We start from the raw sequence: 22,342 nt of genomic DNA, 5'->3' as shown, positions 1-22,342 counted from the left end.
CATCTGATAGAGACAAGTATGGTGAAATTATACAAAATAAAAGCAAAAAATGTCCAAAAAATGTCAGTTGACCCCTTAGAATGTCCTTAAGGGCATTTTCGACACTTAAGTTACGTCGTTTATTTTTCCTCACGTTTTGGTCTTTTGCTGGGACGCACATTTTTTTATATTTCCTTTTCTTACACGCAAGCAGGTTAAGCATGCGTATTAAGTACCGACGGAAAACATTAAACGAATAGCCAAACGACACGCAATACTACGATGACGTGTCCATATCTTTTTTAGTATAAAAGTAAGAGATCAAAATTAATATTTGTTAGAGTAGAACACATGATTTTATCCGTTTCATGTAACCAGCGAATTAAAATATTTTTTTCTCAATATATGTATGACTTTTTGAAAGAGAAAGTCAGTGTTTTAAACCACTTTCCAGCTCCCAGAAATTTGGATTTATCAGAAAAAGGGTATAGACCGGATTTACAGGGCTGCTTAGCATACTCGAGTTAGAATGAAGTTTGTTTGGACAAAACGGGTATTTAATTGCAGTATTACCGGTTCGCTCTAATTATCAATTTAAAAACGTCTTGTTTACCTATGTTTCGTCAAGATATCGTGTTTCTTTAATCAATACTATAATTGTGTATTGAACGAAATAGATTAAAAAAATTACAGGACATAGTAGACGCGGGAGGACCATAATCAAATCGGACTAACCAACTATTATACGTTTACTGATAAATCCTGCCGTCGTGAAATCTGACCAATATTTACCAGGAATTGACGCTGTTGATACAGATATGGCTACTGGATTTGATGAACAAGAGACTGATTCTGATACAGATGGAAATATGGTAAGTACAGTGTCATCTTGAAACAAAAGTTACGAGAATTGCAGAGGGTCAACTTTCTCTGCCATTTCTTTCCTAAATATTGTGTTGACTTTTGCATTTATATGATGTGATATTGTATTAGCACTTTTCGCTGTTCAAATCCTGGAATTAGTACAGTCAAACACTCACTTAAGACTCGCTGCAACAGTATTCATTCCTGGGATAACTTCAAATGTAATTGTAATTTATTGCAGTTAAATAACATTTATACTGAGTACAGTCAAACCTGTGTTAAAGACCACCTCTGAACAGAGACCACTTGGCTCTAAAGACCACATGTTTCGTTTCCCATTTTGATATTTACAGTGTATTTTAACCTGTGAATAAAAACCATCTCCCAATAAAGACCACATTTAGGCTCGCCCAAGTGTGGTCTTTATAGACAGGTTTGACTGTAATTGAATTTAATTTGTAATTGGGTGACTTTTTCATTTACTTTTAATTGTAATTTAATTAACTACAGTGCAGTTTTGGGGTGTAATCATACCGAACTTTCAATTTTTCCAATAATCGGTGTTATCGGGTTTTTGACACATTAAATAAAAGATAAATTCGATGATAATTTTTACATGGTTAAAGATAACGAATTTGCTTCGGCGACAAAAGTTGATTTAATACTTCCTCTAAATGATGACATAATTTCAGAAAATGTAAGTTTATTATTTCATTTACCCTTTGAACCTTTTATATCACCACGCTTGTTTTCCACTGAAGTCAATAGTCACTGACTAATTCTGGACAAAATTTAGGGTTATTGTCTTTGATATATTGTGCAAAATACGGAAAATGAGGAAAAATAATCGTTTTTGCTTCGGCGATGTTTCACAGAAAACTTATTGCTCAACACAACTGCGTAAAAATGAAATAAATATTTTTTTAGGATTTCGCATACCATTTTCGACTTTAATACAACCACTATTTCTTTAAAATGAGACTCTGGACGGCTTGGAAATTTCGGAGTTTCCAGAATGCATTAACTACCTTTGCTTTAAGCTGTGGACAAAAACAGAATACTGTGAAAGATTTTGGCTGAATACAATATATTATGACCTTGGGTAACTTTTTGCCACAAGGCCAAATGTGGCAATATTTTAGAAAATGTGTCCATATTTTCGCGTACCTATGTTTCACTATTAGCTAACTATGGACTTAAGAGTCTTATAAATGGCTTATATTTCTAATGGATTTTAAGAAAGCATACAAATACATGATAGCTATATGCTTTATTTCTTTCAGATCACATTGTTTAATTGATTTCTGCTTAATCGAAGGAAGACGGTCTTCGGCCAGCATCGAAAAATCCCAAAACTGGCATCTGCTATCTTGTTTGAAATAAAAATTGATTACGTATTTCGTACCAACATGCGTTCTATAAATGCCCGCCACACCCCACCTCGTTTTAATTTAATTCAAGCCAAATCTAATATGGTGACCTACCAATTTTCTTTTTGTTTTCGATAAGGTAGACATTTGCAAAGACATATGCCGAGTTTGATTTAGTCCTATTATGTGAAACTCGACAAAATAGCAGAAATACCAATTAAGATTCACAAAAATATGAAAATAGAACCATCGGTCTGCTAAACAACTATTGTTCTTTTTTTACAGTATCAATTTCTTTTGATTTTTCTGAGCATTCTCCGCTAGAAATATTGTTTTCTGTTATAAAAATGCTTAGATTTCAAATTTATACTAGTTATTGTACTTTATTAAAATACATTGTAGGAGTATGAAAATTAACATAGCATCATATCTGAGGACAAATAAAACTGAAATGTGCTGGTGACCTAGTATTTTCATTTCATTTTTTAATACATCATAATATGTTCTTGTAATACAGAACATTTCATCAAAATCTATTATTGCGAAAAGAAAAATGACGAAACTTCCGCGAGCGTCTTTAAGACAATGTTAGTGGGCGAGAGGTTCGTAGCACATTTCATTACCTCTCATGTAAGACTCAGTGTAATCGAGTCTTCTATTGTTTCTATGCATGCTTCCAGAGGATCTTTCTAAAAAATTTATTCGATCGCGTTATAGGATGTTCTTACACTGCTTGGCGTCATATACACACATTTTCGTCGTCACGTTGATAATGTTCATATCCAATAATTGTATTACATGATTTGATATAAGCAATATCATGTTGTTTACGTACAATTTACAGATGGACACAGTTACCTTACATGAAAGTGTTAACATCACAAACACAGGCCACCCCTGCACCACAAGAATGCTCGATGAAAGCAATTTCCAAAGACTGAATAGTGAACATTGCTACACCAACTCTGATATGATACCAGAAGATTGCTTGACGGCTCAATATTCATCTAATTCTCTGAGAGAAGTTCCTGTTGTTAGTACTACTGACCTGACTCGAATACTAGATACTGAAAAAAGTGTCTTTCGTGAACTGAATATTAATACAAGAAGTTATGGAAACGATCATTTAGAAGAGGGACCTAAACCTATTGTCATATATAATGATAAGGACAATAGACGCACTTTCAATAGAAAACCTATAGGCTCTTTATGTACCGTTGAAAAGAATGAGCAGGAAAAGCATATTTTATGTTGCAGTTCGGCTAGATTGTTAGAGAAAGAAAACTTATTTAATGCGGCAAAGGCGTACAAATTAGCCTTGAAATATAAGCCAGATTTTGAACTTGCTAAGGAGAGGCTTAAGTTTGTTCATGGCCAGATATTACAAAAAAAACGAAGCGAATTATATGAAATTGTACTCACTGAACGTCGCGAGGAAGAAACGCCTAATTACGAATACAATGAGCAAATCAAAAGCATCAGAAATTCTAATTCATCAGATAAGATTTTTGAAACTGTGCTTAATAAGGCAGTAGAACACAGTATATGTTCGAATCAAGAAGCAGGTCAGGTCATATATGAAATGCTTTTTGATCTCAAACCGAACTTCGCTGAAGAGCTTGTTGTTCAAGTTCACTGTGATCAGCAGGTATGTGTGTGGAAGGATGAAAACACGTTGATGTTAGAAAAAATAACAAAGCTGCAGCTGTTATATGGAGATACACCTTTAGTAAAACCACATTCAGCATTTACATATCTTCCATTCCAACCTACATTAAACAGAGCTATAGCTGCAAAATATGCAGATGATTGTTTGCAGAGGGCTACCAGTTTATCTATAAAACAGCGATCGAATATATCTGGACCTAAAATTAAGGTAGGTTACATAAGCTCAGATTTCAAGAATCATTCCATGTCACATCTGATAAGTGGGATCTTTCAACTCCATAACAAAAATGCATTTGAAGTTTATCTGTATTCGCTTACTAAATGTGATGATTCAGTTTTTAGACAAAGAATTGAAGAAGGAGCTGATCATTTTCTTGACATATATGAAATGGATTTTAAAGAAATACAGGAACGTATTGTGAAAGACGGAATTAATATTTTAATAAATCTGAATGGGTACACACAAGGAGAAATGAATGAGTTATTTGCTCTCAAACTGGTAAAAGTTCAGGTATTGTGGCTTGGTTTCCCAGGTACAAGTGGGTCGAATTACATGGACTACATAATTACCGATCCTGTTTCAACACCGTTAGAATTTGAAACAGATTTTTCTGAGAAGTTTGCATATTTACCCCCCACGCACTTCATTGGTGACCATCTGAAAATGTTTCAACATCTGGTAGAGAAGATTGTGATTAAATCATACACTTGTGACGATAGCAACAGTTTAATAATCAGTGGACAAAATTTGGAGCCCTTCAGAAATGCTTGTAGAAATGCTGGGCTTACCATAGAGGGAGACAAAGAAAATGGCGAATCCGTAATTATACCTTTCCTGTACATTCTTACATGCAAATTTTCAAATCACAATTTCTGTGTTATGACTGAAAGGCTTTTACCGCGTTTCATAGTGGATTTATTGTTGAAGAAAACTGTTTATGCACTTCTAAGATCAAGCAATAAGCTAGTCATATTTGGTGTCGAAATTTTAAATGGGGTGAAAGTAGGAAGGCAAGAGGAACAAAGCAAATGGTCAACAGGCGAAATAGTACCTGATTCTTATATTTATACCGCAAAATGTCAGTATGGTCTGCCAGATAACAAAGTTATATATGTAAACTTTAATCAGAACTACAAATTTGACAAAGTGGCACTTGATATGTGGATTAAAATATTGAAGAATGTGCCAAACAGCGTAATTTGGCTTCTAAGGTTCCATGAAGAATCCGAAACAAACATAAGAAGATACATAAGGCAATCAGGCGAAGCCATAACTGATGATAGAATTGTCTTCTCAGATCCTGTAAAGAAGGAAGAATACATACGTCGTGCTCAATTAGCTGACGTGTTTTTAGATACACCTTTGTGCAATGCACATACGACAGGCATGGATGCTATTTTTGCTGGGTTGCCATTAGTAACTCTACCGCAAAGAAATATTGCCTCAAGAATAGCAGCATCTCTTATAAAAGAACTTGGCTGTGAAGAGCTTATAGCCAAAGATGAGGAGGATTACGTTGATATTGCAGTAAAGCTGGGAAACGACTGTCGTCTTCTGAAGAACATGAAGAGCAAAGTATTCACGAGAAGACTTGAAAGTAGTTTATTTGATCTTCCTAAGAAAGTAGAATCTCTAGAAGAACTTTTCAAATGTATGCACAGTCGTAGGAATCAAAAACCCCAACATATAACGCAGCTAGTCAGTAAATCAGTGAAAGAAGTACCGGCAAACATACTACAGCAAGACACAGTAATAGTACAGTCTGTTGTGGAACACGTGTCTCTCCAAAGGTCAGAAATACAAGAGCATTCCAAAAATTTGACACAGCTGGTAAATACGGAACTGCCAATTATAACAGAGGAGCATGAATCTGATGAGGAAGTTGAAAATGGAAATATCCCTCTGTTAGATGACATCGAGCAACTATGAATATTCAAATTGTTTTGACACGTTTTAAAATGTGGACGCTGTTACTGTTCACTTAATACAGATATTTATTCAAATACAATGGAAAAGAACTTCATGGCCTTCAGTTTGGAAAAGCTTTGAAAGGTAAGCTTGAGCATCTGCTACTATTACAATTTGTGTAACATTTATATGCATAGTGTCATTATTCAAATACAAGAGCAGACTTTGAGTAGCTGCTCCTTTCTCCAGTATTCTGGCTCCTTCACATCTTAAGAAGGCGCGGACACTGGCTAACCTAGGTCAGGAAAGCATTTAACGTCTTCCACCGGTGTCCATACGGAAGCCGCATATGTGGCCTTAAAGACGTCGTTCTGTCAAAAAGAATTCTGTTGCTGAAGTGTTTACAAGTCGAAAACTATGTACGATTGATCACTTAAAAAGTTATGCTACGAAGCTATGAATTTCCACCACATCAGAATGGTGTAATTAGAAAGTATTCAGCAGACTTTACGAGCTTGACTATTTCGAAATAAATACAGTCACTATAAAATCAAAATGAAGTAGAAAATAGGGCATAACGTAAGGTCTAAATTCACCAAAGCCTGGACAGATGAAAGAACAACTGATAGGAAAGCGATCTTATAAAACAGTAAGTAACAACTTTATGACGTACGCCCAATATTTGACTATACCATCAAAGGGCAGTGTATAATTATTTTGCGGATATTGCATCATGCAGATAAGCGACTAAATATGAATATAAAAATACTTCTTTAAGAATGCACATGTATATATATTTCTAAAGTTAAGTCTGTTCAGTTAATCTGCAGTAGGTTGGAGCCTTGCCAGAGTCAAATGTCTAGTTGAATGACACTTTCTACATTTACTGTGGAATTCTCCTACGGATTTGAACTCGCAGACACTTTGGTGTCTGGACTATCCTCCGCCGCTCTTGCCAACTGTTAGCCAACATCTTTAGCATTATAACACATATTGAACATAGGTGACGATAATATAATGGGTTTTGACACAATTTCAGCATGTTTTGAAAATGCGCAGTTGTCAATCTTTACTTTTAAAGAGCATTAATGGTACAAACGTGCATTTTCAAAAGATGCTGAAGTTGTGACAAAACCTGTTTTATGATCATCACTTATGCTCAGTATGTTTTAATGCTGAAAACTATATATAACAATGGTTCATTAGAATATGATTTTCAATACCCCAGGCCAAGGGTTAATACAACAGATCGGTGAGTTATTACTGGACCAAAGTGAAAATTCGTTTTATGTTTTGCATCATTAAATGAAACAGATGACAACAAGCTCACGTTCGTATCATGACAAATATATTAACGTAGTGTTTTGGCTGAAAACATGCAATTTCATGCTTTGAAAATAAAAGATTTCAAAGTATTCACGGTCGTCTTTGTTAAAAGCCGTTTTTGCATTCTCTGATTATTAAGTGTTTAAATTTTGTGCATGTTGTAGGAGAGGATAGACAGGATGCTGGTGTCTTCAATCACATGTACATCTCCCGGAGACAGTCATCTACACCATCAATGCCTCATCACATTTAAACAGCAACCATCTCAGTTACTTCAAGTTTGTTGGTCGCATTATTGCCAAGGCTATCTATGACAACAAGCTGATGGAATGCTACTCACGAGATCTTTCTACAGACATATTATTGGTACAGCATTCAAGTGAGTTGAAGATCTTGATTTCTAACAACATGTATTTAAATATTTCTTTAAAGAAGGTCTTACAGTTTTTAAACAGCATACTTGATTCATAACTTGGACTGGTGGTTTCTAATTCTCTCTTGAGTATGTACATTATTTGTTATAAATTTTAACTATTTGTACAAACAGAACAGAACACATGTATTGTCATAGAGGGAACTGTATCTGTTTGATATTGAAGGTGTTAACTAGTTTTAGTCTTTTCATTATTGTTATTGGAAATGAAATCATTTAATCTTCTGTGCTACTTTTACACAAAGATTGTTTGGTCTGTGAAATGAAATAAAACTGCTTTGTTTATGTAGTAATTGAATTGTACAATAGCTTGTTAGTCCATATGTCGTAAACAATTAGCCACAGCTGTAACATTTGAAGTAGGATTCAAGTGAAACTTTACAAAAATGTGAAGTATTCTGAGAAGTTGTCAGATCTATACCTTAAAGGCCAATGTAATGGGGCAACCCTAAACCAGTGCAAGGTGTGCCATTTTAGTGGTGCAGATTCTGTTTCGCAAACACTTTCCGTTCCGTTATTGTTTCATTGACTATGTTTTGGTTGTATTTTATGCAGTATTTTCATCTGTGTTCAGGTATATAGATATGCAGACAGAGGACTACTCGTTCTACCAGGGTCTGGTCTTCCTGCTGGAAAACTATGTCAAAGATCTTGGATATGACCTCACTTTTACCATTAAATTACCAGTTTTCAAACCTCTAAGGAATTTGGGGAAATTACATACAATTAATGAATTTTACAGGACATGATAAAATTGTTTATTACCAAGTCAAGTGTTGAGTTGGACATTTAAAAATGATTAATTAATTAATGATGATAAAGCAACACATCTTCAGAAGTAAATAACAAATTTCAAACAATGTATTTTCAACATGGCGACAGATTCAATAACCTGTTTTCAAACCAACTGCAAAAATGCATGTAATAATTGTTTTAATGATGCAAGAGCCTTTTAAGTTTCTTCACTTTTTAGATTAAGGCAGATTTTAATATTTATCACATTCCACAGTTAATTAAATGTCAGTCTTTTTCTCAAAGCCAGATAAAATACTAGTATGGAATGACAGGAAAATTAAGAATAAGTCTGAAAACTATTAATTTTAAGTGGTTCTTTAATTAGGCCAAGTATCCAAACACTTAAGAAGAATATTTTGTCAATTAAAACAAAAGCAAAATGGCATTACTATTAACAAGATTTTATTTGAATTGTTGAAGAATGGTACGAGTCCTCTAAACTGGAGTTATAAAGCTTATTTCAGTCAAATTGTTCCCATTTTTTTTAATCAAATTTTACTGAATTCATATTTCCCAAATAACACATTTAAATGATATTGTACAAATAAATCTTTGATTGTTTCACATAACTTTAATACGACTTTGAAGAGGAGACAACAAGTAAAGAAGATATTTCTTTACATAAAACAGAAATTACATGCTATATGTATGTATTTATGTGAAGCATGCAAAATGTAATAGAGAAAAACACCATTTTTGCACATCCCTTTGAATTCAATTAAATAAAATATTTGTTTTTCATGCTTTTAAAATTTTGACAGCTGTAGCCGGTACCCTATATAACAAGTACCTGCAAGTGCCAGAAATGATATCATTCATGACCTGAAGGTAAAATAAACAGAAGTTTAGGGTAGAAAACAGGTACACTGACGATAGTACAGAGGTATACACTAGTACTAGTATACACATTTAATAACATATTCTGAAGTTTGAATTGTACTGTAAATGCATATTTTATATTTTACCACGATATTTGCTAAATGCATTTTTTATATTTTACCATGATATTACCATCTAAATATGTTGTAAACTTACGCAAACTTTAAGAAATTGACATTCAGTTGTTTTAGAGTAAAAATCTTTGCTAGTCAAATTTCTTTTATGGTTAGACCTGGGGAATGAAAAATGATTTACTAAAACAGTTTAAATTAATGTCTGTCAAGATTTTGTTTTTTATTTATGTTGAATATTGTAATTTAAAAACAAAACAAAACATTGTTCTCTTTAATTTAGGGTTATTATTATTATTTTCTTTAGTCCATTTCTGTCATTGCGTATGTGACATAATAACAATATTATTTCTTTAAATGTAATCCAACGCTTTCCCGTACTTTTCTTACATTAGTTTTTAGAGTTTTGGTGCGCAGATTACAAATAACATTTATTCTTTCACCACTTACATATATATTTATTTCATTTTAATATCTGTTCATTGTACTACATACTGTTTATGCCACTAAGAGTTAATTTGTTCATATTCATGTATTTCACTTCAATGTCTATGTTGCGCACTTTGGATGATTTTTTTACATTATTATGTTAGAGAACCATATGTAAGAGTGGCTACAGCGAAATATGTTATCCTCTTTAAATAAAGTTATTATACCCCCACAAAACTAAGTTTGGGGTGGGGGTATATAGGAGTGAGCTTGTCAGTTTGTCGGTCCGTTGGTTTTCATGGTTTCCGGACAATAACTCATGAAAGGCTTGATAGATTGAAATAATTTTGGTACAAAGATGTAACATCATAAAATACAGGTCAAGTTCGACTTTGAGATTTGTAGGTCAGAGCAAGGTCACAATGACCCGGAGCAGTTAAACGGTTTCTGCATGATAACTTAAGAATGCTTGGGTCTAGGATCATAAATTTTGGACACAGGTGTAACATCATAAAAACAGGTGTAACATCATAAAATACAGGCCAAGTTCGACTTTGAGGTCAGTAGGTCAAGGGTCAAGGTCACAATGACCCGGAACAGTTAAACGGTTTCCGGATGATAACTTGAGAAGCTCTGGGCCTAGGATCACGGAAATTGATAGGGAGGTTGGTCATGACCAGTAGATGACCCCTATTAATTATGAGATCAGTATGTTAAAGGTCAAGGTCACAGTGACCCGGAACAGTTAAACCATTTCTGGATGATAACTTGAGAACGCTTGGGTTTAGGATCATGAAAATTGATTGGAAGATTGGTCAAGATCAGCAGATGACATCTATTGAATTGAAGGTCAGTAGGTCAAAGGTCAAGGTCACAGTGACCCGGAACAGTTAAACCGTTTTCGGACGATAATTTGAGAACGCTTGGGCCTAGGATCACGTAACTTACTAGGAGGTTGATCATGACCAGCAGATGACCCCTATTGATTTTGAGGTTTTACTTTGACGTTGGCTTACTTATATGACAAGGCCGTATTGTGGGGGTATAATTTGTCACTCCTGTGACAGCTCTAGTTATTATTATTATTATTATTATTATTATTATTATATAATCCTTAAATGCAGACATAACTTTAGTGGTTATATTGGATTTTTGGGTGAAATTGTTTCGTTCCTGTGTAATTCCATTTAAATATTTTTAAAGTGTTTTTTTTTGTAATTAGAAATATGCCGATTGAGATGTAGGTTTTGCTTAGATTTTGTTTTTTTTGTTATTGATTTATATTTTGATGACATTCATTCCCTTTTTATACGCCCGAAGGGACGTACTATGTTATACCCCCGGTGTCCGTCTGTCCGTCCGTTAGCAAATTCGTGTCCGCTCTTGAACCCCTTGAAGGATTTCAAAGAAACTTGACATAAATGTTCACCACACAGAGACAATGTGCAGAGCGCATGTTCTGGATGTCTCGCTTCAAGGTCAAGGTCACACTTAGGGGTCAAATGTCATATCAGTTTGTTTCGTGTCCGCTTTGTAACTCTTGAACTGCTTAAAGGATTTCAAAGGAACTTGGCACAAATGTTAACCACACTGAAACGACGTGCAGAGCGCATGTTTCGGATGACTCGCTTCAAGGTCAAGGTCACACTTAGGGGTCAAATATCATATATGACTTTGCTTAGTGTATATTGCTTTACATTGCAGTGCTCTTGTTTTTATTTGGCAGATCCCTTTTTTGTTCACTTACAATAAAAAAAATGAATTACTTCCCTTTTATGTTACTATAAATAGCTTACTTTCATTTTTTTTATTATTGGTCGTAAAGAAAAACCGAGACTGCTTTTCTGTGGTACAACATGGATGGTACATCTAATTTTAAGGTGTATTTTGATATACATGTACCTGTTAAGGATTTTTTGTGGAATTTTTTCCCTTTGTTGTTCCTGTCCTTCGGGCTTCAACAGTCAAGTTCTTTAAATTTTGCACCAATCCTCTGATGTAACCCTTCGGGCGTATATTGCCCCGCTTGGCGGCGCTCTTGTTTGCATTTGATTAGAGTTTTGCATATTTGGGAAAATGTCATTGACCAATCAGTTTGCAGCATTTTTGGTGCTTGTCTTTAATAATGGGCTTATAAGTTACTAGTATTTCTTAGCCAATTTTTTAAATAAGAACTTTGGACTTTGATTTTGTTGGAGAGTAAATTATTACTTAAGAGTTTTGTGATAATTTTAGATACATGTGAATGTACTGGATTTATTTTCATCATATGGGATAGCGCCAAACCTAGTTTGTGGAATTTCTCTGACAATATTGACAATGTGTTTAAGAAAATTGCAGAAATTTTGTATTAAGTAACATATTGTGTTCATAAATTTATTGATAAACATAACAGAATATTGTTTCGAATGTGTGTCTATGAATTGAAATATTGCAATAGATTTGTTAAACTACCTGTACTTCTTCTTGTGTGGTCATTTATTAATAAATATTTTGACTTTTCTTACACTCAAAATAGTGTCATAATATTTACATTTATTTTTGCAGCTATCAGTACTATTTATCGCTTTGAAGGTTTGAAAAGGAAGGCTTTTTTCCTTTAATCAATTAAGTGGTGACGTTCACCCTGAACATTTAATCCCAAAAACAGATTGCAAAAAGACGTATAGTACCGTCCTCGGATTGGATGTTTCACCCGTACAAATCCCTACTTTAGTTAAAAATTCACAAAAGTACCAGAGTGCAAAAAGACTTTTTGATAGAATTATGATTGTGATCCTTATTGGAATATATTATCCCCGTTTCATTTGTGGAAATCCGTATTTGTCCAAAGCAACTTGAAAAGGAACTGTGTTTACTGCGCTTTGAAGGCCTTTTAATTAAATTCAATGCAGCACACTAGTAAATAAAGTAGGCAGCAAAAGTGGAACCATCCTTGTGTTATTTAAATCCTCTTCCACATTTGTCTTTCCTTGTATTTCGTCTCACTTTTGAAACACGAGTATTCCGAATAAAATACTGGTATCTCGCATCCCTAATCTCTCATCAACCATGCAATTAGCCATTATTCAGCAAGTTCATGATTTGATATTTGCCATGTAAACGTGGAAGTAGCTGAATGGTGAGAAAATAAATCTTTCACGCCATTTAACAACCTTGGTTCGAGACATGTGGAATAACTCGGTAATAAAAAAGTTTAGGCCGATAGAAAAACATCACTTTTTACAAAAAAAAATATTATGGACGTTCGGCAATCAATATTTTATCATTTCTAAAAATAGAATATAAACGGCATTGTAAACAAACACAATCTCTTGCGTTTAATCGACTGAAAAATCAGATAAGTATTGATATTTTAAGTAAATAACATTCAAAACTTTATAATATCGTTACTTATTCATTAAGAAATCAACTACCGGACGACTAGAACGCAGGCTAGGCGTCCGGTTACCGGACGGCTAGACAATTCCAATAAACAAGAGGACCATGATGGTCCTGAATCGCTCACCTCTTCCCACATGACCCAGTTTTGAGTATGACGTCGTTTTTTCTATTATTTGACATAGTGACCTAGTTTTTGAGCTCATGTGACCCAGTTTTGAACTTGATCTAGATATAATCAAGATAAAAATTCTGACCAATTTTCATGAAGATCCATTGAAAAATATGGTCTCTAGAGAGGTCACAAGGTTTTTCTATAATTTGACCTATTGACCTAGTTTTCGAAGGTACGTGACCCTGTTTTGAACTATACCTAGATATCATCAAGGTGAACATTCTCACTAACTTTCATGAAGATCTCATGAAAAATATGGCCTCTAGAGAGGTCACAAGGTTTTTCTATTTTTATACCTACTGGCCTAGTTTTTGACCGAACGTGACCCAGTTTCAAAACTGAACTAGATATCATCAAGGTGAACATTCAGATCAATTTTCATGAAGATCCATTGAAAAATATGGCCTCTAGAGAGGTCAAATTTTTTTCTAATTTTAGACCTACTGACCTAGTTTTTGACGGCACGTGACCCAGTTTCAAACTTGACCTAGATATCATCAAGATGAACATTCAGACCATCTTTCATACAGATCCCATGAAAAGTATGGCCTCTAGAGAGGTCACAAGGTTTTTTTATTATTTGACCTACTGACCTAGTTTTTTAAGGCACGTGACCCAGTTTCGAACTTGACCGAGATGACCTAGATACCATCAAGGTGAACATTCTGACCAATTTTCATAAAGATCCATTCAAGGGTATGGCCTCTAGAGAGGTCACAAGGTTTTTCTATTTCAAGACCTACTGACCTAGTCTTTGATCGCAGTTGACGCAGTTTCAAACTTGACCAATGAACATTCAGACCAACTTTCATATAGATCCCATGAAAAATATGGCCTCTTAGAGAGGTCACAACGTTTTATCATTATTTGACCTACTGACCTACTTTTTGAAGGCACGTGACCCACTTTGAACTTGACCTAGATATCATCAAGATGAACATTCTGACCAATTTTTATGGAGATCCATTCACAAGTATGGCCTCTAGAGAGGTCACAAGGTTTTTCTATTTTTTAGACCTACTGACCTAGTTTTTGACCGCACATGACCTTGTTTCGAACTTGACCTAGATACAATCAAAATGATCGTTCAGACTAACTTTCATACAGATCCCATGAAAAATATGGCCTTTAGAGAGGTCACAAGGTTTTTCTATTATTTGACCTAGTGACCTAGTTTTTAAAGGCACGTGACCCACTTTCGAACTTGACCTAGATATCATCAAGATGAACATTCAGACCAACTTTCATACAGGTCCCATGAAACATATGGCCTCTAGAGAGGTCACAAGGTTTTTCTATTTTTAGACCTACTGATCTAGTTTTTGACTGCACGTAACCCAGATAAAAACTTGACCTAGATATCATCAAGATGAACATTCAGACCAACTTTCATACAGATCCCAGGAAAAATATGGCCTTTAGAGAGGTCACAAGGTTTTACTATTATTTGACCTACTGACCTAGTTTTTGATGGCACGTGACCCAGTTTCAAACTTGACCTAGATATCATCACGATGAACGTTCTGACCAATTTTCATGAAGATCCCATGAAAAATATGACCTCCAGAAAGGTCACAAGGATTTTCTATTATTTGACCTACTGACCTAGTTTTTGAGGCACGTGACCCAGTTTCAAACTTGACCTAGATATCATCAAGATGAACGTTCTGACCAATTTTCATGAAGATCCCATGAAAAATAAGACCTCCAGAAAGGTCACAAGGATTTTCTATTATTTGACCTACTGACCTAGTTTTTGACGGCACGTGACCCAGTTTCAAACTTGGCCTAGATATCATCAAGATAAACATTCTGACCAACATTCATGAAGATCTTGCGAAAAATATGGCCTCTAGAGAGGTCACAAGGTTTTTCTATTTTTAGACCTACTGATCTAGTTTTTGACCGCACGTAACCCAGATAAAAACTTGACCTAGATATCATCAAGATGAACATTCAGACCAACTTTCATACAGATCCCATGAAAAATATGGCCTTTAGAGAGGTCACAAGGATTTTCTATTATTTGACCTACTGACCTAGTTTCTGACGGCACGTGACCCAGTTTCAAACTTGACCTAGATATCATCAAGATGAACGTTCTGACCAATTTTCATGAAGATCCCATGAAAAATATGACCTCCAGAAAGGTCATATGGATTTTCTATTATTTGACCTACTGACCTAGTTTTTGACGGCACGTGACCCAGTTTCAAACTTGGCCTAGATATCATCAAGATAAACATTCTGACCAACATTCATGAAGATCTTGCGAAAAATATGGCCTCTAGAGAGGTCACAAGGTTTTTCTATTTTTAGACCTACTGACCTAGTTTTTTAAGGCACGTGACCCAGTTTCAAACTTGACCTAGATATCATCAAGATGAACATTCTGACCAACTTTCATAAAGATCCCATGAAAAATGTGACCTCTAGAGTGGTCACAAGCAAAAGTTTACGGACGGACGGACGACGGACGCAGCGCAATCATAAAAGCTCACCTTGTCACTTTGTGACAGGTGAGCTAAAAAATGCTTATTGTTGGACTAGTCTCAACCTCATGTGAGACTTCCTTATCCAAAAACTCCTGGGAGTGGCATATTTATTATAACTGTATTTGCTACAAAGGACAGATGTAGCGTACCATTGTTTTTATGCCCCTGAAGGGAGGCATATAGTTTTTGAACCGTCTGTCGGTTTGTCCGCAATTTTCGTGTCCGGTCCATATCTTTGTCACCGGTGAATGGATTTTCAAATAACTTGGCATGAATGTGTACCACAGTAAGGCGACGTGTCATGCGCAAGACCCAGGTCTGTAGCTCAAAGGTCAAGGTCACACTTAGACGTTAAAGGTCATTTTTCATGATAGTGCATTCGTGTCCGGTCAATATCTTTGTCATCCATGGATGGATTTTCAAATAACTTGGCATGAATGTGTACCACAGTAAGACGACGTGTCGCGCGCAAGACCCAGGTCCGTAGCTCAAAGGTCAAGGTCACACTTAGACGTTAAAGGTCATTTTTCATGATAGTGCATTCATGTCCGGTCCATATCTTTGTCATCCATGGATGGATTTTCAAAAAACTTGGCATGAATGTGTACCACAGTAAGATGACGTGTCAGGCGCAAGACCCAGGTCTGTAGCTCAAAGGTCAAGGTCACACTTAGACGTTAAAGGTCATATTACATGATAGTGCATTGATGGGCGTGTCCGATCCATATCTTTGTCATTCATGCATGGATTTTAAAATTATTGGGCATGAATGTGTACCACAGTAAGACGACGTGTTGCGCACAAGACCCAGATCCGTAGCTCAAAGGTCCTAAACTCTAACATTGGCCATAACTATTCATTCAAAGTGCCATCGGGGGCATATGTCATCCTATGGAGACAGCTCTTGTTTAATTCTTTGAAGTCAATATTCTACTCTTGAATGATTTTGTTATTTCTTAACTGTTGTTCTGTGCACCTTCACATGGAAGTTTAACTGCCTCATGCTTTATATTTTCTGGTCTTTTGGGATCATAGAGTCCATTCATGTATAACAAAGAGAGTTCCGTGCAGTCTTTGTAAAATAGTGTTGCACATTTTATTACATCCGATGAACAGATTCATGAACATAGGCAATCATTCTATGAAGTTTGATGAGCTTAGGGCCAAGCACTTTACGACATGAATGATGACAAAAACATGCACAAAAGAAAATTTGCAATTAGGATGTTTTTCTTTTCCCCATTAAATTATCACCATGTTCACTATCGTGCCTAGAGGACAAAAAGTATTTAGATTATGCCGTAGCTGTTGCTTGCCACTTGGGAAGACCATCTGGGAAGGTAACTAGTCATGGATTGGGACTATCAGCATACAATTAGATACGTGTCTATTGCACACGTGCCCCCTCTCCCCACTCCTGTCATTGTAATGATTTCATAACTAGGCAACTTATTTTTTAAGATACATGCAACACAAACTAGCACTTCATGTGTATTTTATACTAAGTGAAGGACCAAAACTCTGGCTCAGCTGCAAAACTTTTTTTATGACTAGGTAAAGTACAGTTTGAGAGACATGGTACACAAAACTATTATTTGACTAAGTCTAGGGTCAGCACTCTGTTCTTGCAGTGAAAAATAAAAGCAACAAAAAATATTCCTACATGGTTTCACGATTCTAGATGAACTTTTTTTTAAAAAGATATATGCAACACAAACATTTAATCACTTTTATGTATATTTTTCACTAAGTGGACCACAACTGGTCTGGCTTGGTGAAATTTTATGACTAGAGTCAAATACATTTTGAGGTACACGAAGCACAAACTTGTATGCCCTTTATGCATATTTTTGATTTAATTAAGGGCCTTACCTAGACTACAAATCCCAATCAAAACTCCGGGTGCACAACTTCACATTATCTGTATAATATTCCTATTTTGTTTCATGACCCTAGGTCAAATACTTTTTTAGATAGGTGCGTAGCAAACTTATGAATATTATTGATTAAATCAATGGCAATAATTCTGGTGTGGCCGATTGAAATCTCTTGACAAACCCCACAAAACCTTTCGAGACAGCAGGCTCGACTATTTTGATGCTGGATAGTGAAATTGGGCACATTTGAGGAAGCTGGAGTTGTCACTAGTGTTTAATACATATCAACTATAATCAAATCCATTTAGTAAATACAAAGATATGATGAAAAAGCATCAAAATAAAACTTAAATTCTGAGTAAAAAAGGGGCATAATTCATGAAATATTGGTGCAGTAGTTATAGCCCTTCTGTCATGACGAGTGGGATGATACAGAACAACTATTTTAAGTTTGAATCAAATTGGATAATAATAGAGTGAAAGTGCATCAAAACTTCAACCTGAACTTGTGTCAAATGATGCGTGTGATGATGTGAAACTTAAAACAAATCCGTTTAGTAATAACTGAGATTGAATTAGTTTTGGTGCACTTTCATTCTAAGTAAAAAGGGGGATAATTTATGAAATATGGCCCTTGTGCAATATGATGTGCGTGATAGGTGGAACAACTATTTTAACCTTTACCCTGCTAAATTTCTAAAATGGACTGGTCCATCATTCAATTTGGGCAATACTATTTATTATTTGAAGGGGTGTTTGCTGAAAATTTACTGACTGAATAGCGAACAGTGCAGACATATTCGCCGCCAGCAGGCTAAAGGTTAAGTTTGAAAGGTGTGTGTGTGTGTGTGTGTGTGTGTGTGTGTGTGTGGGCATAATTCATGAAAAATTTGTCATAGAGTTATGGCCCTTGTGTCTTATAATGTTGGTGATGATGTGGAACAACTATTTAAGTTTGAATAAAATCCATTCAGTAATAATTGAGATAGAGTGGAAGTGCACCAAAACATTAACCTGAAACAAATCAAAGTAATTACAGAGATAAAGAGAAAGTACATCAAAACTTTCACCAAAGTGCGGTCGCCAACAACAGGTCAAGTAGGACAGCTCTCCATACTTTGTATAGTCGAGCTCAAAATGTTCAAGTAGGCAAAGGGAAACAGTTGTGCTTGTCAAACATGATTTATTTACAATATGAAGGATAAATACATATACAGCACAATTGTGTTCAGCACTGTGAATGCAGAATTTTAACAAACAATTTTTGTAAATCATAATGTACAAAAACGGCAAATCTGTATCAATACAATGTTGCTATTTTTTCCAATTCAAACTGTATTATCATCTATGTGAGTGAAAACTTAAAGAGTTCACAACAGCAAAAGTGTCCATTTCTAAAGATAACAAAAAACGAATACCATTTTACATGTTTGCACCAAAATTCTTAATAAGTGTAAGATTTACAGATTTGGAAAAAATGTAATTACAGCACAAATGGAATAATACTCGGGAAAACACTTTTGCCATGTATTTAAAATACAAAAGAAAGATTGCACAGTTATATATATCTACGTACAGATTGAAATAAGACACAAAAACCCCTAAATTTTGTCAACCTGTGTTGATATATGAACATAAAAGTAAGTAGACTCATATTGTGATAAAAGTCATTCCTAGTTCAATTTTGTGTCTTCTAATTTCAAGTAAATATGACCTGCTAAACTAGAACATGCCATATGGACAACAATTCAACGGATTAACGCCAGGCGGCGGCAAGTGCCTTCTTATTTTATATGCACTTATGACCTTCTGACTGTAACTCCTCAAATCAGGTCCAGTGAAATTTAGGGTAATAGAATTCCTAATACATGCAACAGTCAATTAAAGGTCTGTTCAAAGAAGATCTGTGGTAACTAGAGCTATCACTAAAGGTGATGAATGTACCCCCCGCATGCACTGACACAGTACATTGCAATTTGACGCACACAAGATTGCATAATTATGTGGACTGTAAGTATATAGACTGTATGTATACAGTATAGTAACAAAAAACAAAGTCCCATAACTATGCAGAATATTTATCTAAAAGAATGTAACATGCACCATGCACAACTAGGGTTGGTACTGATCACTTGTGTGAAGTTTCATTAAATTGCGTGTAAGGGTTTGGTAGATTAGACACGCACAAGATTGCATATGCAGACTGTATGTACATAGTATGTTAACAAGAAACAAAGTCCCATAACTCTGCAATTTTTGTCGCTGAAAGAACCTAACATGCCCCATGCACAACTACTGTTGTTACTGATCACTTGTGTGAAGTTTCATTAAATTGTGTTAAGGGGATGAGGAGAGATGGTGCGCACAAGATTGTGTCTATGTATATAGTAAAGTAACAAAAAAAAAAAAAAAACAAAGTCCCATAGCTCTGCAAATTTTTTTTCTGAAAGAACCTAACATGCCCCATGCACAACTACTGTTGTTACTGATCACTTGTGTGAAGTTTCATTAAATTGTGTCAAGGGGATGAGGAGAGATGGTGCGCACAAGATTGTGTCTATGTACATGTATAAAGTATAGTAACAAAAAAACAAAGTCCCATAACTCTGCAAATTTTTTTTCTAAAAGAACCTAACATGCCCCATGCACAACTACTGTTGGTACTGATCACTTGTGCGAAGTTTCATTAAATTGTGTCAAGGGGATGAGGAGAGATGGTGCGCACAAGACTGTGTCTATGTATATAGTATAGTAACAAAAAAACAAAGTCCCATAACTCTGCAAATTTTTTTTCTAAAAGAACCTAACATGCCCCATGCACAACTACTGTTGGTACTGATCACTTGTGCGAAGTTTCATTAAATTCTGTCAAGGGGATAAGGAGAGATGGTGCGCACAAGATTGTGTCTACGGACAGACAGACAACCTGAAACCAGTATACCCCCCCTTACAACTTTGTTGTCGGGGGGTACAATTTTTATTTCCATGATTATTCACTTCTCGTGAATGGAAAAAGATCCAGTTTTTAAAGCAGTTTAGGAAGAAAATGACCTGGATCTACATGACGCTACTCTGATGGAAGAATATAATGAACATTCAAATTGTGAAGCTAAATTGTCAGCCATTGAAACTAAGCAGGCGGTTGACAGTAAACTGCAAGTTCCAGAACACAAGAAAGCCAAAAGTAATGGAACAAAGCCTGAACATTTGTTACAAAATTTTACATTTTTTAAATTTTTTTTTTTAGAAGAGAATCGAATAAGATATAAAAACAGCCATTTAAACTGCCATTCACCTGCACTGAATAAAGCTGTAATATAAAGCTTTTAACAGGAAAATTAACAATAAACAGCTCAAGACAAACTCTGCACAAAACATATCAAGGAAATACTGACAGTATAGCCAATATGTGAGTACTTGTTTCTAAATTTTAATAATTGTACAAAACAATACACAAGCACTTTTATAACATCAAAAAACAATATTGTTCAGAAAAATGAAATAATAAATCATAACAATATACAAAAAGATATTTATATCATTGCAACAGGACAATAACTTAAGTTTTATTCCGTAAAACCATTCAGTAGTCTTTTGCACATACATAAATGCATTAAAGGACTTCAAATTTACTGAAATTATCTCCCTTTTACTTTCTCCGTCCTTCAACCCATTCTTTCATTTTCAGCAGATTTTGACGTCTTTGACATCAGTTACAACATAGAACTCATTTTCAGAATATCTGCAACGGAGCAGCCCAAAAATATTCAAAATTAGTTATTTCTAAATCTCAAAATATATACAAAACATCAACACTTGCTTATTTCATCATATATATGTATATATACATGTAAAATAAATGCTCATTTAATCTTGAAAAATTCCATTCATTTTAAACTTCGCAATCGCAGAAGGAAAGCATAGATAAAATTTCACAGATTTGTAGCGTTATCACAATAAACTTCATTATACAACACGGGTACAGTGCATTTCCTTACAGTAAACTTTAGAACAGTTCGCAAGAATATCTCACTACGTCAACACAAATGATATGAAAAAGCCATGAAAAAAAACAACAAGATACTGAAAGATCACAAATTCAGTGCATCAATGTTTTTCTTATTACTTGGCTGTGCCAATTTGAGAAGATGAAATGCCTAAAACTACAGAGTCCTATAGTCTGTAGCTGTTTCTAGTGCTGTAGCTGTTTCTAGTGTAACAGTTGGGACAATCACTTTGTGACATGGTTTATGCCAGACCAAAGCCCTCGGAACACTCGTTTATGGCTAACAGTAACATGTGTCGAAGTTTGTCGTACGTTTCATAAGCAGGCAGATCAAGCTGGTTGAAACTGGACAAAAAAAAATACATGCGATAATATCATTATTTAACACAATTAGAAGAGACAACACACAAGAACGTTAGACATTCCAACTGTCGTCAATAGCACCTAATATATTCTTAACAGCTGAAATATGTTCTACTAAATAATGCATGTCAAAATTGCCTAAAATTAACAGACAAGGAAGACAACCTTATGTTTTCCACATTTTTTGTTTGTTCGAAGGCTGTAGCATTGAAAATCTGACAATAACACATGCAGAACGTTAATGGTAGTGGAAATGTGACTTAAATTTACTTTTAGTTTTGAGAAATAAATCATCAAAACTTACTAAAAGGTGAAATTACTT

General features: G+C 35.0%; 2 protein-coding genes across 7 annotated transcripts in view; one reads left to right on the top strand and one right to left on the bottom strand.

Moving 5' to 3' along the window:
• The first annotated feature begins 250 nt into the window (after positions 1-250).
• LOC123529558 (UDP-N-acetylglucosamine--peptide N-acetylglucosaminyltransferase 110 kDa subunit-like) lies at positions 251-12,258 on the top strand. 3 transcript variants are annotated; one of them, XM_053521303.1, is made up of 4 exons: positions 251-851; positions 3,058-6,439; positions 7,281-7,495; positions 8,124-12,256. In XM_053521303.1, exons 1-2 carry the CDS (start codon positions 798-800, stop codon positions 5,809-5,811), a joined length of 2,808 nt encoding a protein of 935 aa, XP_053377278.1. In that variant the 5' UTR covers positions 251-797; the 3' UTR covers positions 5,812-6,439; positions 7,281-7,495; positions 8,124-12,256. The 3 variants fall into 3 exon arrangements, with proteins under 3 accessions (XP_053377278.1, XP_053377277.1, XP_053377279.1); XM_053521302.1 differs by having other exon boundaries at positions 7,281-12,258; XM_053521304.1 differs by having other exon boundaries at positions 3,058-5,934; positions 7,281-12,257.
• A 6,556-nt stretch (positions 12,259-18,814) lies between these two features.
• The window catches only part of LOC123530482 (E3 ubiquitin-protein ligase HUWE1-like), a 110,668-nt gene continuing 107,140 nt past the window's right edge, over positions 18,815-22,342 (bottom strand). For all 4 annotated transcript variants that reach the window (XM_045311256.2, XM_053521299.1, XM_053521301.1 and 1 more), the window contains one exon: positions 18,815-22,002. In XM_045311256.2, the coding sequence (XP_045167191.2) occupies positions 21,900-22,002 (103 nt within the window). In that variant the 3' untranslated portion in view covers positions 18,815-21,899. The remainder of the gene's footprint in view (positions 22,003-22,342) is intronic.

The sequence above is a fragment of the Mercenaria mercenaria genome, chromosome 13 (genome assembly GCF_021730395.1).
Source record: "Mercenaria mercenaria strain notata chromosome 13, MADL_Memer_1, whole genome shotgun sequence".
In the NCBI taxonomy this organism is placed as follows: Eukaryota; Metazoa; Mollusca; class Bivalvia; order Venerida; family Veneridae; genus Mercenaria; species Mercenaria mercenaria.
The sequence above is the reverse complement of the archived record's forward strand: the minus strand, read 5'-3'. Positions and strand labels throughout refer to the sequence as shown.

Coding starts and splice junctions, on each gene's coding strand:
- LOC123529558 (XM_053521302.1), top strand. CDS start 798: ATGGCTACTGGATTTGATGAACAAGAGACTGATTCTGATACAGATGGA. Junction 852..3,057: donor CTGATACAGATGGAAATATG/GTAAGTACAGTG, acceptor TACAATTTACAG/ATGGACACAGTTACCTTACA.